General features: G+C 39.9%; 1 protein-coding gene across 1 annotated transcript in view; it reads left to right on the top strand.

Annotated features, from left to right (window-relative positions):
- The first annotated feature begins 3,225 nt into the window (after positions 1 to 3,225).
- Positions 3,226 to 17,185, top strand: part of LOC144660695 (fibroblast growth factor receptor 2-like) — a 49,707-nt gene continuing 35,747 nt past the window's right edge. Inside the window, exons 1-4 of the mRNA XM_078521401.1 lie at positions 3,226 to 3,438; positions 12,300 to 12,566; positions 13,814 to 14,101; positions 14,545 to 14,853. Of these exons, the coding sequence (XP_078377527.1) occupies positions 3,339 to 3,438; positions 12,300 to 12,566; positions 13,814 to 14,101; positions 14,545 to 14,853 (964 nt within the window). The 5' untranslated portion in view covers positions 3,226 to 3,338. The remainder of the gene's footprint in view (positions 3,439 to 12,299; positions 12,567 to 13,813; positions 14,102 to 14,544; positions 14,854 to 17,185) is intronic.

Genomic DNA, 17,185 nt, shown 5'->3' with positions numbered 1-17,185 from the left:
CAGGAATTTTTTAAGCTGAGATAATACTAACTTGTAGTTCCGGGCGGCAAGTTGAAGTATCGTTATTGGGGCCTCAATTTCACTCCATCACTCGATCCGTCAGTTCCTGTAAAACAAGATGTTTCCCAAGGGAATAGTTTTCCGCTTTGGGTGATGAATTCGTGATCACTCCAAGGAAATACGAACGCGTGATGAACACTTGCTGTTTGATGGCGAGTGTTTGCAATAAAAATTAAAGCTGTCAACACTTAGAAAGAAGGGAAGACGGACAAACCGTCTAGACGGACAAGTCGTCGGACAATTTGTTCGTCTCGTGTGAAAACAAGACGGACAAGTCGTCTTGTTTTGGTCGTCTTTAATTCATATCAAGGCAGACAAAAAAACGATTTTAAACGGAAGGGGCCTGGCACCAGCACTGGTCACCTTCGATTTGGTATCATTGCATCTCTTGCATGCGCAAACAAGCTGCAGATCAGGTAAAATCTAAATTAAGCATGCGTTAACATAAAAACAAAAAAAAATCATTTGCACTTCCGACAAAACTTATTTACAGAGAGACCTTGATAAAATTTCGATGACAACTGCAAATCGTGTTACTCCTCGTTTTTTCTTTGGTCGAGAATCATGTTCGAGCCTTTTTCAAGTGATTTCCAGACGAATCTGACGGGGTCTTCGATTTGTACTTTTGGTGTGGTTATGTACAAAACGAAGACCCTGGTAAAATTCGATGATAACCGCAGATCTTGTTGCTTCTTGTTTCTGCTTCGGTCAAGAATCATGTTCGAACCTGTTTTCAAACAATTTTGGCGGGGGTCTTCGTTTTTGGGTTTTGGGTCTTGGGTTTTCGTTTTGTACCATCCCTTCGTTTTGTACCAACCCGAAAAGGGTAACCCTTTTAGGAGGTTACCCTACTTTCATGTAAACAGGCCCTTAATCCTGGTTCTCATATGCCGCCGACAAGCCTGGAACAAAGTATCGTTACAGCATAAGGGACGGACCATTATTTTTTTGGAGGGGGGGGGGGGATGAAAAATATTGTTTGCAGGGCCTGGAAAGACAAAATAAATTGTTTGCAAACACGATATGTATAACAAAAAATAGTAAGAATTTCGAAAAAAATTGTTTGCAGAGGTGCATAAAATAAAATAAAAAGTTTGCAGAGGAAAATTTTTCACCCCCCCCCCCCCTCCAAGAAAATAATGGTCCGTCCCTAAGTGAACATTTATCGTCGCATGCCATCGTAATCTGTCCTAGGCATCAACCGCCGGCTTGCCTGCGAAGTTGAAGGTCTGTAGGCGATTGTCGGTGATGAAAATATTTCATGTCAGTGACAATCACTTTGAGTGATGCAAGAAAACATTTTCTTTTGTTGCTTCCAAATAGCGCCCGGTCTTTAACATTGAGTTAATTCGAGTGACGTAAAGTGATTTTAACCTCAACATTAATATTAAATGGTAAATAAAGATATACTACTTATTAACCGAGAGTGAGGTCATTACAGGGGAATCTCAGACCGAGGTCTTGATGTATTGACCGAGCGACAGCGAGGTCAATACATCAAGGTTGAGGTCTGAGATTCCCCTGTAATGACCGAACGGACGAGGTTAATAAGTTATTTATTATATGGCCTTTAAGCACTATTCAAAAAAATCAAGGGAAAAACACTGGAGGTAAAACTCGCTCTCGCTCTCGCTCTCTGTGGCTCTCTTCGTCGCTCATACTAAAGAAGTATCGGTATGCTTATATTTTTCTTTCAGTTATTGAAAAGATAGTATAAGAATCAAATTTTTGTTATTTCTTAAATGTATTAGTAAATGTTAAAACCTTTGTTGTAAACGGACCAATACCTCCCTTTGGAGAGTAAGGCGCAATAAAGATATACTATTACTATTATTACTATTCATTCATTCATTCATTCATTCATTCATTCATTCATTCATTCATTCATTCATTCATTCATTCATTCATTCATTCATTCGTTCGTTCGTTCGTTCATTCGTTCATTCATTCATGCATTCATTCAATCATTCATCATTCATTCATTCAATGCATGCATGCATGCATTGGTTCGTTTGTTCGTTCGTTCATTTAATTGATTATGACGTATAAGTTGTGATTGATCACGAATGAAAGCAGGAGAGCAGAGAATAACATATTGTAGGCAAGTTTGGTGAGTAACGGTGTACATTCACGTGAGTTACAAGGAATTTTCTATTTCAGCCTCGTTTCCATGCTACAAGGTCACGTGACCACTAATTAAATAAAAATCCAGCAAAAACCCGATTAAGAGAAGAGAATGACATATTGTAGGCAAGTTTGGTGAGTAACGGTCTAGTTTCATGCGAGTTATAAAGGATTTTATATTCCAGCCTCGTTTCCATGCTGGTCTTCAGGTGTCAGAATTTCGAACGCCCATAATTCCCGTCTGAGCAAGTTGCAAAGTTGCCACCAAAACTTTTCATGTCTACTAGGTCCCAAATAACATTTCTAGACTAGTGGTTTGCTTTCATTGGGAAAAATTCTCATAATTTCTACTCCAGGACAGGCCTCTTTTCAAGGTCAAAAAACTCTTAAGGAAAGCTCTTCGAAGGGGCATCTTTCTAAAATGGACATGTTTCTGTACTGGGCAACGGTATGAGGCACCTCTATGCAGTCTATGGTCTATAAGAGCAGTCTATGAGATGATCTTTCCTAGCTAGTCCGTTTCAGAGCGAGTTGACTGTAGATCGATTCAATTATTATCATGCTTTGTTTGTGCTATTAAATATTATTATTATATGGCTACAATAGTACGCGCGCTCTGATTGGCTGCTGAGCGGGCATTATTTTCTTGTAATGACCGGGCATTATGAAAATTTTTCTCGGCTCGCCGGTTTTTTGAGTTGAGTAAAAGCTACTAGCGAGGGGGCAAAAACAACAAAAAATGCCGACAAAATATAACAATTCATAATGTCAATATATGTAAAAATTAAATAAATTATAATGTTCATTGTGCTTGTAAGTTAAGAAGCTCTTTCCTTTTTTGAAACATTGAATGTATATATTTACCTACTATTTTTGATGTATGTTTATTTTCAGCTCTAAGTAGGTACTTAATCCTCTCGTTCTCACTTAAATATGAATGAATGAATGAATGAAGAAATAACTGTAATCAGCTTTTCACGAACACGATGATTATTGCAGTGAAACCACAGCTTAACATATCATCAGTGCAAGCAAGTTACAATGAGGGATCCTTAGTCAATATCAGCTGTACTGCGTCAGGGACACCAGTCCCTGATGTGCGATGGATCAGAAATGGAATTGTGAAAAATTCAGGTACGAACACGACGTTTCTGATGTTCAATGGCATAAGCAGAGCAGATGATGGACAGTATACATGTAAAGCCAACAACTCAGCAGGACATGATGAACATCACGTGACGCTTGTAGTTCACTGTAAGTAGTACTAAATTTATTTTTGTAATTTCTGGCAGTTACACCAAATTGCAATAACGTTGTCATAGGAAAAAAGATGAAAAAGAAAAGGAAAATATAAATTAATTAGGCGTATGTTTAAAATTCACTCGAAGAAATGGCTTCAAAACGTCTGAAAATACACATAAATCAATTTATTTTATTACACGATTTATAATAGGTGTACACGAGATAATCTAATTGGCGCGTGTCGCGTGTCGCGGGTAAAATGTCGTAATCTAATCGGCGCGTGTCGCGTGTCGCGGGTAAAATGTCGCGTGTCGCGGGTAAAACGTCGCGGGTACACAAAATTGTCGCGGGTAAATTGTCGCGGGTACAAAAAATTGTCGCGGGTACACAAAATTGTCGCGGGTCCGAAAAAAGTTTTATTTTTTGTTTTATAGTTTTTCTTAAGTTCTATTTAACAATTAGACTACGATCCCGAGTTTTCTATGAGCAAATAGTCAACGAGGCGCAGCCGAGTTGACTATCGCTCATAGGAAACGAGGGCGAGTAGTCTAATTGTTTTAGTAGAAACTTTAAAGGATTGCAGTCCAAAACCTTCAATATTGTGCACTTTGAAGACAAAAATCAGGAAAATTTACCGCTTAAAGAGCTACTCGCGCGCGCGGCTGTTTTCTATCGGCGAATAGAAAACAGGGGGAGAACCAATCAGATTCGCGGATTTCCAATAGAACACAGCTGAGTTTTTACTAAACCTCATTAAAGATAATAGAATGACAATAACAAGTACTTCAATGTAAATTAAACTTTACTTTAGTTTTCTAGTTTTCCATGGGCAATTTTCGAACAGTATACTACTCTAACGTTATTTTCTTTTATATTTTTCCAAAAATAGTTGAACGTTATAAATGATAAATTGACGTTAACTATAGCACCAAAAACAATATCTCAAAACTTAGCCAATAGTGTATAACTTGTAATAGATTTTAAAATGTATTTGCTTCCTGAAATGGAATAAATACTTCTGCTTGCATAAAGAAAGAACAAAATTAGACAAACAACTAACTAACATAATTCCAACACAGCCGTTCAATTAAACAAACAAAAACCTACGAAGTTCAAGGACATTGATCCCTATTTATTTTTACCACTTCACAGTAATTACAAAGGCAAACCATCCGCTTTCAGAGTTGCTATTTTCGCGTCATTTATCGAGCTGTCCGCTCTGATACTAACAGACGGTTTTAAATTTGTCCAATGAGCTTTCTGAATTTTATGATACATCACTATTTTAAATTTCCAAGAGAGATTTGGGAAGAAAAATGTATTCTCAAATAAAAGTTCATAAATTACAATTGTGCGGATATTTTCGCTGCTATGGAAATCGCCTGTGCCAAGGACACAAGTAGCCCATAAGAAATACATTCAGGTGGCTAATTCTAAAGGCTTACACATTCAAGGGTGCAGGTCTCCTTATCATTTCTATTCCGATTCATCTTCCATCGCGTTCGTCGTTTTGACTTCGACTATTAAAATTTTATGGTTTTTTAAACGCTTCCGATTCCGCTTTACCGGTACGTCGCTAGTGGGAACCGGTATCATCACAACTGTTTTCTCGAACTCACCAGCGAATTTAGTTGATTCGATTGAAGCGATTTTTTCTCGGTGCTATACCAATACTTATGCCTTTAAAAAGTAACACAGGGTATTTATTCCATACTTTTTTGTCTAGTAGAGGTTGTCGGTAGCATGTATGTGTATGTCTCTGTGTAATTTTAAACGAAGCGATGTGCACCTTTGCAGCTTTGTTTTTTCGACCCGCTGCGCACAGCTGTGTCAAAGGTAAGCTTACATCGCGTAAACGAGATTCCAATGGTTGAATTTTCGTTTTATTTGTAATAAACAAAATACAAGTAGAACCAGCTTTAGACCAAGTAGAAGTAGTAGACAGGTGTTGTATACAGCAAGGTTATGGAAAAGATTCCAGACAGTGCCAACTCTGCGTGGTCGAAGAAAGATTGTCGCCGGCTTCGCCCTTTCGAAATAATTCCACTGAGAGATTCTTGAGTACGGTGATCAAAGTAAAAAAGTCTGAACGATACCACGAAATATAGAGCTTGTACCACGAAGTATAGAGCTGTAAACATGAATGAACAATCTGTCGCAAAGTGGAGGAGTGACTAATGTTAAAGGCGATTCACAGCGGTCAAACGTAACTTAGCTAAAGTTTGACAGAAATGTGTGCAAGTCTTTCGTAAAAAAAGAGTTATAAAAGTGGCGATGGGAAATCAAATTATGATACATACACAATGTCAACAAGTTATTGCTATTGTATTATTATTTTATTATCTTGAACGTTGGTGTAGTATTTGCTGTTCAAAAGCTAGTAAAGTTCAATTTTTCGTCCACCTACTTTCAAGCACTTGTTATTGTTATTCTATCATCTGTAATGAGGTATTGAACTTAAGAAAAACTATAAAACAAAAAATATAACTTTTTTTTGGACCCGCGACAATTATGTGTACCCGCGACAATTTTTTGTACCCGCGACATTTTACCCGCGACAATTTTGTGTACCCGCGACATTTTACCCGCGACCCGCGACATTTTACCCGCGACACGCGACACGCGCCGATTAGATTATCTCGGTGTACACAGGAGCTGGTGTACAGGATATTAACTCGTGGGTTTGCTGTTAATGCTACCAGTTATGATGATTAAGATAATGAATCCATATTAATCTTTGTTTAATTTCTCTTTTAACCCTCCCTATTCAGACCGGGGGGGTGGGGGGCTTTTGAGGCCCCCGCTAACTTTGAACTTTTATAACTTTTTTAAGATTTAACCAAACGCTGCCAAACTTTCTGCGTTTTCCTAAAATTTATCTGGTAACAATTTGGTAGGGTTGGGTGATGTGTCAGAAACTTGACATCACCATGGCAACGGCATTTTGACAGGCATGTTTTCCCAAATTTGTAATTTTGCGTGTTTCTGTTAATAAAAATCAACTTAAATGGAATTATTTTTACATTTTTACGGGTTTAAAGCACATTTTTATTTATTTTGAGTACTTTGCAGTAATTTTGGGTGGTTTTCTGGCATTTTGGAAAAATTTTAAAATCCAAGATGGCGGATCCAAGATGGCGGCTGTTTTGACATCATGATGTAACTGTCACGTGATGTGACGTCACCATCCCACCTGACGTATACCAAAAAAAAGAGTTTCGGACCTACAATACATCCTATAAGTTTCATGGTGATTGCTTAAATATTCTGGAAGTTACATAGGGGGGGCTTCCGAACCCCCCCCCCCCTCCGGTCTGAGAAGGTCAAAAAAAGCCCGGTCTGAATATATAGGGTTAATATGGCAACGTCATTGCAGTTAGGCGTACATAAATATCTACGACAAACTTGAAAAAAATATTTACGTCCATCTTCCGTGTTCAGATGTTATGTACAAACGTAATGTATACAGTAAGTTGGACACGGATGATTTTTTCGAGTTTTTTTGCTTGTTTACAAGCAAAAGGAAGGAGAATAGCGGTTAAGTTGGGTAATCTCGAACCACATTCTTGTTAACTCTCAAGGGACTGTTTTAATTTCTCAAGGGAATATTTTCCGCTGTGGGTGATCAAAGCGCGTGACTTGTAAAGTGTCACTCTATAGTTGTGCTTCAGCACTTCCGTTCTTGTAGGAAAAACGTGACTTGTCAAATTTACAAACGTTATATAACAATTAAAAACGCAAGTAGCCCAAATCTTACGTGACATAACCAATTAAGAATGTGAGGGGTTCAGCGCTCGAAGGCAGCGAAGTTTAAAACGATTAAGAACGCAATTTGTACTGGTACAAGTCTTTAGGCGCTAATATTAATTTAACCTAAAACGATAAACAACGCAAATTTGTACTGGTACAAGTCTTTCACACACTAAAACGTTGCTAATAGTTAACCAAAGGGAACTCATTTCGTGGCAATTGATTATTTCTGCTGAGTTGCACAATTTAGAATTGCAACATTCAATGCAGGTGTGAAGTGATATTTACAAGTTTTTTTTGTAGCCTGTTGTGAAATTACTTCTGGTGGAAGCAGTAAACACTAAAAGTTTTTGCTTCTGTTCAGAAGTTAATGCATCGCCATTAGAAAAAAAAACAGCAACTGTTTTACTGGAAATGTAGTCGTTAGAAATGGCATGTGTAGCCGTAAGGTAAAGAATAACGCGAGGAGAAGCGGCTTTTGGTAATATCCAAACGAAAATTTACTTCTCAATGTGGGTTTAAGATTGCGTGACGAGACAAAAGGTAACTCTGTCGTGCGTAACCTTTATCGCGAACCTTGCATTAAGCCGAGTAGAAATCTTTCTAACTCGAAAGGAAACAACTATTTCGATTAAAGGCAAGCGTCAAAGTTTACCATTTTTAACCAAGTTAAAATATATGAGTCGCAAAGCGCCCAGCCGTCGCGACTGACAAATTCAGCGGTTCCTCCGCGAAAATAAAAAAAAAATGCTTGAACTGAATGACATTTGAATTCTTCCATGATATGTTCGAACAACAACGCCCAGGATAAACCTTCTACTCATTATAACTTCATGCAAAAATAGTACCGACTGTACCGACTGTACCGGCCGTACCGACTGTACTGGGTGTACCGAGTGTACCGGGCGTACCGAGTGTACCGAGTGTACCGGCCGTACCGACTGTACCGGGTGTACCATAAACAACGCGATATAACTCAAACAGTTCCAACACAATAACAAGAAAACGTCCAAAGCTTACAAAACTGACAATCTCAACTGAAATATCGTACAAAACGATGCATCTCGTCGAACAGACGAACATAGCCAAATGACACCAACCGTTCGTTTCGCCGACCAACTTTGACTTCACAACCAAAGCTCGCGTGTGATTGGTCCGGTACGTCTCGGTACAGAATTTATAAAATCAGCCAAAATCAGCCAATCAAAGAGCCGCTTTGAATCGGTGCAGGAGTAGGTGCAGAGTTTAAAAACAAGAGTCGTATAAGACGTATAATGGAATCAATTTATACAGCTTTCAACCCCGGCGCCTCACTACCGTTGGTCAGCGGTCTATTAGGAATTCATGTTGCTATAGCTCTCATGCTTTTTTTTTTTTTAAAAAAAAACTCAACTAAAGCGTCAATTGCTCTTTTGTATCCTTAGTGAATACAAATTTTAGTATTCTTCGATAAATCTTTGCCGTCTTCTTAGGGCTCCTCATAGTCAAAACCGGGTTAGTCACGGTTCCGACCGTGAGGGCTTTTTTAATGTCGGATGGTCCTTAGGGAAACAGTACGGCTTTAACTGCTTCTTGGCTGCCTCCGGGTACTGAGAGAACATCTGTTGTCATATCTTTTGTTGGCAGTGGTTCCAGACTCTCACAGCCCAACATTCTGTGGTGAGACTGGAGGCCGTTCCCTCCGGCTCCTTGCGTCATTTTCTGGTTTCTCCTCATTTGGCATTCGAGGTCTGTATTAACTACGGAACTTGAAGGTTCCTGCTGCTTGATTACTGTGCCTTCTACTTTCAGGTCGGGAATCCAAACCCTGTGTCTGCGGTTATAAACGAATTTCAGTTTTGCACGGTACGGCTTCAGCTCATTAGTGTACGTGTCAGGGACTCTAGTGCGTAGTTTTTGGTCCATGCCTTGTTGTGCTGGAGAGGAGTGGAGATGCCATGGAACATCTCTGTAGTTTAGGAGAGCTAAGTATTCGTCGGTACTCTTGTTTAAAGGGACACTGTCAAGAGGCTTTTACTGCTTTTCAGTAAAAGTACTAAAACTGGCGAAGTACTCTCGCTTCTTCACGAAATGCGTCTAGAACATCAAGGTGAAGATATAAAGTGAATTGTTGTTGAAGGAAGAGGGGAGCCGTTGCAAGTTTTAAGCTGTTTTATAGGTCACAAGAGCAGAACTTGAATAAGTCAGCCTAACTTTTTCAAGTTGATATTTAAGTTCCTGATGGCATCTCAATAAGGTCACTTGTTAATAGCTTTAGTACACTAGCATAGTAATTTATTTTAAATAAAACTGGACCACTATTTATAGGTTTCCATGCGTCTTTAGGCTTTCGAATTTTTGAAGTGAAGCTTGTGACCGTGCCCTTTTAAGGCCATCGTCATAATCTGGACTGCCCTTTCCACCTCTCCGTTGGACTGGGGAAATTTTGGAAATGAGGTTATGTGCTGATACTGTCAGTCGGTGAAAAAGGTGGTATACTTGCGTGACTCAAACAAGGGCCGCTGCCGGTAAATAAGCTATCCGGGATCCCATGCCGTACTGAACTGTAAAATAGTTTGGCCGGCAGAGTTTGCATTCTTGGACACTTGGAAAATCTCTTCATCTCTTAAAAGGTAATCTACACCATGTTTAAAGAAGTCTACGCCGACTCTGCTTCATGGCCTATCCGGAAATTTCGTCCTTTTTCTCCTCGCACGGGAGCATATGAACACACAAACTCATAAATGGCTCTAATATTCGTCGCTCGTAGTTTAGTTATCGGAACAGTAATTGTCTTAAGGTATCACGGAAGGAAAATTGGCGTTTTCGTTCCAGGTCAAATTGTGTGCAAACTATCAGTGGTAACCCCAATAAAGTATATATTTTCTAAAAGCCTATTGAATAAAGATTGCATTTTTCGATTTTTTTTATCATAAAGACCATAATAAGCAACGTCAGCATTTTGTCTGCAATTATGATGTTGCGCAACTTTAGGTTTATTTGAGAACACATTTACATCAGAGCCAAAACTTTTATTTGGAATTTGATCTACATATATTGGTCTAAAAAACGGTGTCTCAGATTTTTCTTTTCTTGCTCCATAATTTTTTTTATGAATTTTTAAACATCAAAGTGGCGTTTTTAGGGCTTCTTTAGGATTAAAAGTTCATAAAAAATTAATGAAGACAGAAAAGAAAAAACTGAGACACCGTGTTTTAGACCAACATATGTAGATCACATTCCACATAAAAATTTTGGCTCTCATGTAAATGTGTTCTTAAATAAACCTTAAGTTGCGCAACATCATAATTGAAAACAAAAGCTGACGTTGCTTATTATGGTCTATATCATGTAAACAAAATCCACAATTACAATCTTTATTCAATAAGCTTTCAGAAAATATATACTTTATTGGGGTTACGATTGATAGTTTGCACACATTTTGACTTGGAATGAAAACGCCAATTTTCCTTCCGTGATACCTTAAAACCTTTACTTTTACAATCGCTTAAATTGCAAACACAAGTGTGATGACCATTTCATCGATCGCATTCAAGAAAGTGTCTCCTGAATTGAAGGATGAAACGTTCATTGAAAACAAAATGCCAAGACTCGCGAGTTGATGTCTTTGCAGATGTACGAGTTGTTTTCTAAACAATATTGACAATAAAAGGAAAATGAAGTCGTTTCGAAGCCTAGGGTCCAAAGAGGCAACAGCTTGACTTCGGGTTCCACAACACGAATTGTTTATGAGAGTAAAGTGTCTTGCCCAAGAACACAACACCGTGACCCTGGCCAGTGCTCGAACCCGGACTGCTCGATCCGAAGTCCGGCGCACTAACCATTAGGCCACCGCGCCTCCCAGTCCCCATGTAGGTGGCTAACTAAACACAACGACTAATTGCATTCTCTGCGATATTCCTCGAACATGCCACAATTTCGCACAACCTTCATGACTCCTTGGGAGATTCCAGGCCACCATACCGAGAAGGCGGTATTCCACGCAATTTGGTTACCCCCTGCTTACTATTGCGTAGACAATTTAATACATGTGGTCTTGAAGGTCCTATGACACGTTCGCTCCAGTATTTAGCTATTGGCCCATTGACCCTTCGTTTCTCTAAGGCCACCCATTCTGTACATACTGCAGCACAGTTTGAGTGTGCCGTCATTCTTTAGGTCGGAGCGCATTTCACCCAATCGCTGGTCAGACGCAGGTAAAGACACAAGCACAGCATTAACATAGCACTCGACCTCGTCATGTAGGTCATTCTACGACTTAGGCTCCTGAGCTTAATTTGCCTTCTTGAGGGGATCGAGACCGTGAATCAGCTGGGCACAGGAGTTTACCAGGAACATAGCGGTGGCAAAGTTAAACCTCATCAGTCTCATCCTGAGGTGTTGAATGCGCACTAGAAGCTCGTCTATCATCTTAATGGAAAATAAGGGGATCAATGTCTTGTGATCGGTTTCTACCTAAAATCTCATTCCGATCAATACAAGCAATCTGCCCAGTGTTCAAGTGATCACGTGATAGCCAACGCCTCTTTTTAGAAGTTTCAACTGCCTTGAGGTAAATTTCAATTTTTTGTTTCGACTTTTCCCACGAGTGACCAGGATTTACAGTCGAAATTTCCAGCGGTTCTGGCGGTCTGGCAAATGACACGCTTTCGGCCATCTTGTTTCAAAACGCTTGTGAAGGATCCGTGTGCAGTTTGACCGGCCAATTCGTCTATTCGATATGTCTGTCCGATTGATTTCATCGCATCCGCTGTAGGCTAGCAGGAAGATCCCACTTACAACATTTGCGAGCGATTCCTGATACAGCTTCCAACCCTGGCTCCTCACTACCACTAGTCAGCTGCCTCTAAAAAATCATATCACTAAAAGAGGGTTCAACGAAGGACTGAATTATTGTAGGTTTGACTACGAACAAGCCGCATGTCTTTGTAATGTTCATTAATTTTGTCGTTTCACACATAGATCTACCTTTTCCTTCGACAATTAGGATTTGTCGAATTATCAACCCTTTATGCCCTTGGTGGCTTAGGGTGCTTAACTTGTCGGAAATGAAATATTCATATTGTTACTGGCCATCATTATCTGTCCTTAGTATTATTTTCGATGTCATATTTATTTTTCAGACGCGGCATTAATACAACAAGTCACCGCATCAGGTGCTAAGTCATGGGTTGGTCAGACAGTAACGTTGAACTGTGTGTCAGATGGTATTCCTACACCAACACTTACCTGGTACAACCCTTATGGAAGTCAAATAAACAGCGTCACAGCTTCGCAAAACATAGTAAATGTAAAGATGAACGAGGATCAAGATTTTGGTGATTACAAGTGCACCGCTGACAATGGACTCACTACTGCTCATTACAATATAGTAAAAGTAAAACAAATCAGTAAGTGATGTTTGTAGTTATTTCGAAATTGTATTTTTAGTGCAGAATGCACTATTGTGATGGTTTGGTGGGTTGTCGTTTGCTAAACCCCTCAGGCGCTAAAGCACTATGGTGTAAACTTTTAATCACCAATTAATTAATTAATATCAATTAATTAATTATTCCTTGTGGAGGGGGTGGGGGTGGGGAGCACCTGACCGTACCCCTAGGTAAAACCTGGAGCACATCTACGTTACTTTCACATGAAGATCTCAAACGTATATATTTGTTTCAGAAAACCCTTTGCTCTCCTTGTGGTACTACTCAACGTAATTTACACCAAACGCATGCGCAGATTAGTCTACGTTGTTTTCTGGAACTATCATGAACATCGCTTGTATTGCGTGTTTGCGGTAGGCTTCCTGCAGACTTCTTGGCGCCAAGTAAAAACCGCAAATTAATTAAATTAGATTTTGAGACTTTCACGGCGCTTTCGTAATTAGGTATGCAAAAACTTGCACCGGGATTTTCGGCGTGAACACCTGATAACCAGGAAACAAATATCCTAGCTGTACTGCGTTTTAAAAAACCTGTCGAAAAATATGTTTTTTGATTAGATTTGTTTCTTTAGTTTTTGAGAATCGTCTTTCGTGCAGTCTAAACCGTAACTTAATTAAATTAAACAAATGTCATCGATGCCGCCGTAAAACAAACAAAAAACAAAAGTTTCATGTTATCGCATTTTCAAGGAAGACAAAAGTATTTTGTTACAAACGAACAAAAGTGTCGTGTTACGTTTGCAAAGATTAGCGTAAGGAACACCTGGGAAAGAATACAAGTAGCCTGTGAACAGTTTTTCCGAAAGTAAAATAAAGCAAATAAACACGAACATATATAAAACAACATACTTTCAATTGTTCCATATTGCATTCTGCACTTACCAAATCATCGAGATTTTTTTTACTGACGTTGATTTCTTTTTTTAAAAAATGAGCGTAACTTCAATCATTCCTTGTTGAGTAGATTTAACCAAAGTAACGCAACGTCAACATTCGGTGGAAATTCTCGACGGCAGGCGTTTAATCAAGCCTTTTTATGCGGACTAGGCTGATTTTGCTTTAGTATATTAATATAATGGAATTCGTAAACAGCCTGAAGGAACACTGGCGTAAAGAATTTTTCAGCTGCAGGTAATTGTTACAATAGCCTTGGCAATAGCTTTTATTTGAATTTTTCAGAATTTATGTTGTGTACATTTCTTTTCGCAGAGAAACCAAGCTCCCCGATTATCGTTCCATCAGACATCCAAGCCACTTCACTATCAGTAAAATGGACTGCACCAGCTGATGATGGAGGGAGTCCTATTACAGCATACGGCGTGATCGTAGCAAAGGGTGACATTGAGATAAAGAATGTAAATATAACTAACTCTGGTACAAGAATTCTGTCTGTTGGAGGTCTTTCGAGAGATAACGAGTACACTGTGAAGGTGTTTGCCAGGAATGCCGTTTTTGAGGGACCCGCTGAAGAAGAAGCAGTTAAGACTAAGTATGAAGGTAGAGACTTGTCAATTGTCGCATATTGCTTACCTATTGGTATTATAGGACCTTTTGTAACAAATAATTAAACCAGCCATATATAGCAATCTCAAAGAAGATTTCATAATAGAAAATTGTGTTGTTAAAGTTGTTTCGTCTTAGACAGCAGTAGACTGTTCACAGTCCCCTATTTTTCCGTGAAGGCGTAGAGATCGATCGTTCAGTCCGACGGGCCGCCATCTTGGTTTACACACGCGAGCGAAAACTGGGGAGAGTTAAGATAAAGATGGCGGCCCGTCGGACTGAACGATCGAGGAGGAGGAGGAGGAGGCGGCGGCGTGGTGTAGTGTGGACGACCCAAAACGGAGCTTTTCGAAAGCATTTTATCCGTTTTCGGGGCGAAAGCTCCGGGTTAGTGTGGATGAGGTTATAATAATAATATTTATTTTTATTTAATTAAGGAGTCCCAGAAGCAGCGACAGTTTACGATCCGGCCAGTGAAGTAACAGATAACACGATATCTCTCAAGTGGATTGAGCCAGAAAATAATGGAAAAGCAATCACACAGTACACTGTGTATCAAAGAAGAGTAACTAATGGTAAACCAGGACAGTGGTTCAAGTTAAAGACAGTTACAGATGTCTCAGTTAGAGAATTGAAAGTTGAGTTGAAGAAAAGCAAGGCATACGAATTTGTGATTACGGCAACAAACGAATTTGGCGAAAGTTTAAAAGAGGTTGGAAAGATCAAGAGAGTCAAGGCACGAGGAGGTACGTTAAAATACTTATTTTCGTGAAAATGCGCACGGAGAAAAGTTTACGAGAATTAATAAAGTGATTACCAAGCCAATTGTTTTGATCTTTAAACAAATTCTCCCAACTAAAACTTAAAAAATGTATGGACACCAGTCAGGAGAATTTGTATGTGGATATTGGAACTTAAAGGATTAAAGGTGAAAGATCCGATATATACTGACCATTATTAAAAACTAGCAATGGTATATTGCAATTCCTGCGTTTTGATTGGTTAACAGGCAATGGTATATGAGCTCATATACCATTGACCAAAATATGGTAGCCGATACGTGTCAACGAAAACAGCTTGGGAGCTAAAATATTGCACTTCTTTGGGCGTTTTAATAAAACAATTATTCCACTCGCGCTTGTTGGATATGAGATCGTTATAGCCAACGAGGCGCTACGCGCCTCATTGGCTATCTACAGTATTGTGCAAAAGTTATGCAAACGAATTTCGACGAATTTCCTGGCTTTTCGGAGCTTTTCGAAGAAATTTCGCGCGATGCGATATTTCTTCGAAATTTCAGCGAATTATCGTGACACCTATTGTTTGGAACTGCGCGAAATGTCGAAGTGATAGTTCGCTCACCTCGACAATTCATTGCGATCTTTCGCGCGATAGTTCGCTCACCTCGACAATTCGCTGCGATTTTTCGCGCGATACTTCGCTCACCTCGACAATTCGCTTCGATCTTTCGCGCGACATTTCGCTCAACTCGACAATTCGCTGCGACCTTTCGCGCGATACTTCGCTCACCTCGACAATTCGCTGCGAACATTCGCGCGACATTTCTTTCTGTCGGTGTTTGCTTTTACGGCAAAGTTCGCTGTAAGAGAAATACACAATCTTACGTTCTCCACAGCTAGCTTAAAAACATGGGCGATTTTTTTTTGTAAATTCATGTCACAATCTATACCAAAGGTTAAAACAAACTCACCTGGCTAGTTTCCAGCAGGAACTTAACTGTCAAAGCGATTCCACAAATCATAAGCATCCCAATTCTAACAAAAACTAGTTGTTACTCATTCGAAAGCAAACTTTTTTTGTCGAACGCCATGATAACTGTATGTAAACACACACGATGTTTCCCGATGTAGCCCAGTCCCCTTTACAGGCTCTGTGCTTTGTTTGCTACCATAGCAACAGTTTCGTTTAGTATCAGCCATTTGGTAGTTAAAAGTCATTTGCTTCGAAGAACACTAACGGTAATCATGCCAAAAGTTTTTCAAGTTATACGAGGACTCGTATTGAAATTCTTCACAAGCAAGGTCTCCGCCCAGCTGGAATCCTCAAGTCATTGAAATCCGAAGATTTAACTGTCAGCCTTGCTAGCGTCGTTCGCATCATCAAGAAGCTGAAAACTACCGGATCCATGGCAAATCTGTCGCGTTCCGGAAGACCGACAAAGCTGTCTGTAGAAGCTAAGGCTTTTATAGATCAGCAAATGCGCAAAGACGACGAGACAACAAGTCGCCAAATCCAAAAGAGGCTTGCAAAACATGGCGTCGTCGTGAATTCATGTACCGTGCGAAGATGTAGAAAGGAACTGGGGTGGACTCTACAGCGCACCGCATATTGTCAACTCATCCGAGAGGCAAACAAGGTCAAGCGGTTAGAGTTTGCTCAACGCGTCTTGGAGAGTCGTGATGATTTTCATGATGTAATTTTTAGCGACGAGAGCACTATTTCCCTACAGCAGTTCCGGCGCACCTGCTACAGAAAGGTCGACGAGCCGATGAAGCGAAAGCCCAAACCAAAACATCCCCTCAAAGTTCATGTCTGGGCGGGAATCAGCAAACATGGTGCCACAAAGATTTGCATCTTTGATGGTATCATGGATGCTGATCTCTTTTGCAACGTCTTGGATACTACACTCGTGCCCTTCGTCCGAGAAAAGCTTCCTGATCACCGGTTTACTCAGGATAACGACCCGAAACATACGTCTCGGCGAGCGCGGGCCTTCTTCGAGGAGAAAAACATCAACTGGTGGCGTTGTCCCCCGGAAAGTCCTGACCTCAATCCCATCGAAAACCTGTGGCATGAGTTGAAGTTTTACTTGGAGTCAAAAGTCAAGCCACGCAACAAGCAAGAACTGGTTGAAGGCATCAAGAAGTTCTGGGCGAGGAAAGTAACGCCAGAGAAGTGTGCAAAATATATCGACCATGTTTTGTACAAGGCGATTCCAGCTGTGGTGGAGGCCCAAGGTGCAGCAACCAAACATTAAAACATAAAAACGGCTCCTTTAGGAGCCACCAAATCTATGAAAGTCATGATCAACATTCTTTTGTCCACTTAACCATTTAA

The sequence above is a fragment of the Oculina patagonica genome, chromosome 7, assembly GCF_052425735.1.
Source record: "Oculina patagonica isolate OP01 chromosome 7, crgOcupat, whole genome shotgun sequence".
Classification (NCBI taxonomy): Eukaryota; Metazoa; Cnidaria; class Anthozoa; order Scleractinia; family Oculinidae; genus Oculina; species Oculina patagonica.
The sequence above is the reverse complement of the archived record's forward strand: the minus strand, read 5'-3'. Positions and strand labels throughout refer to the sequence as shown.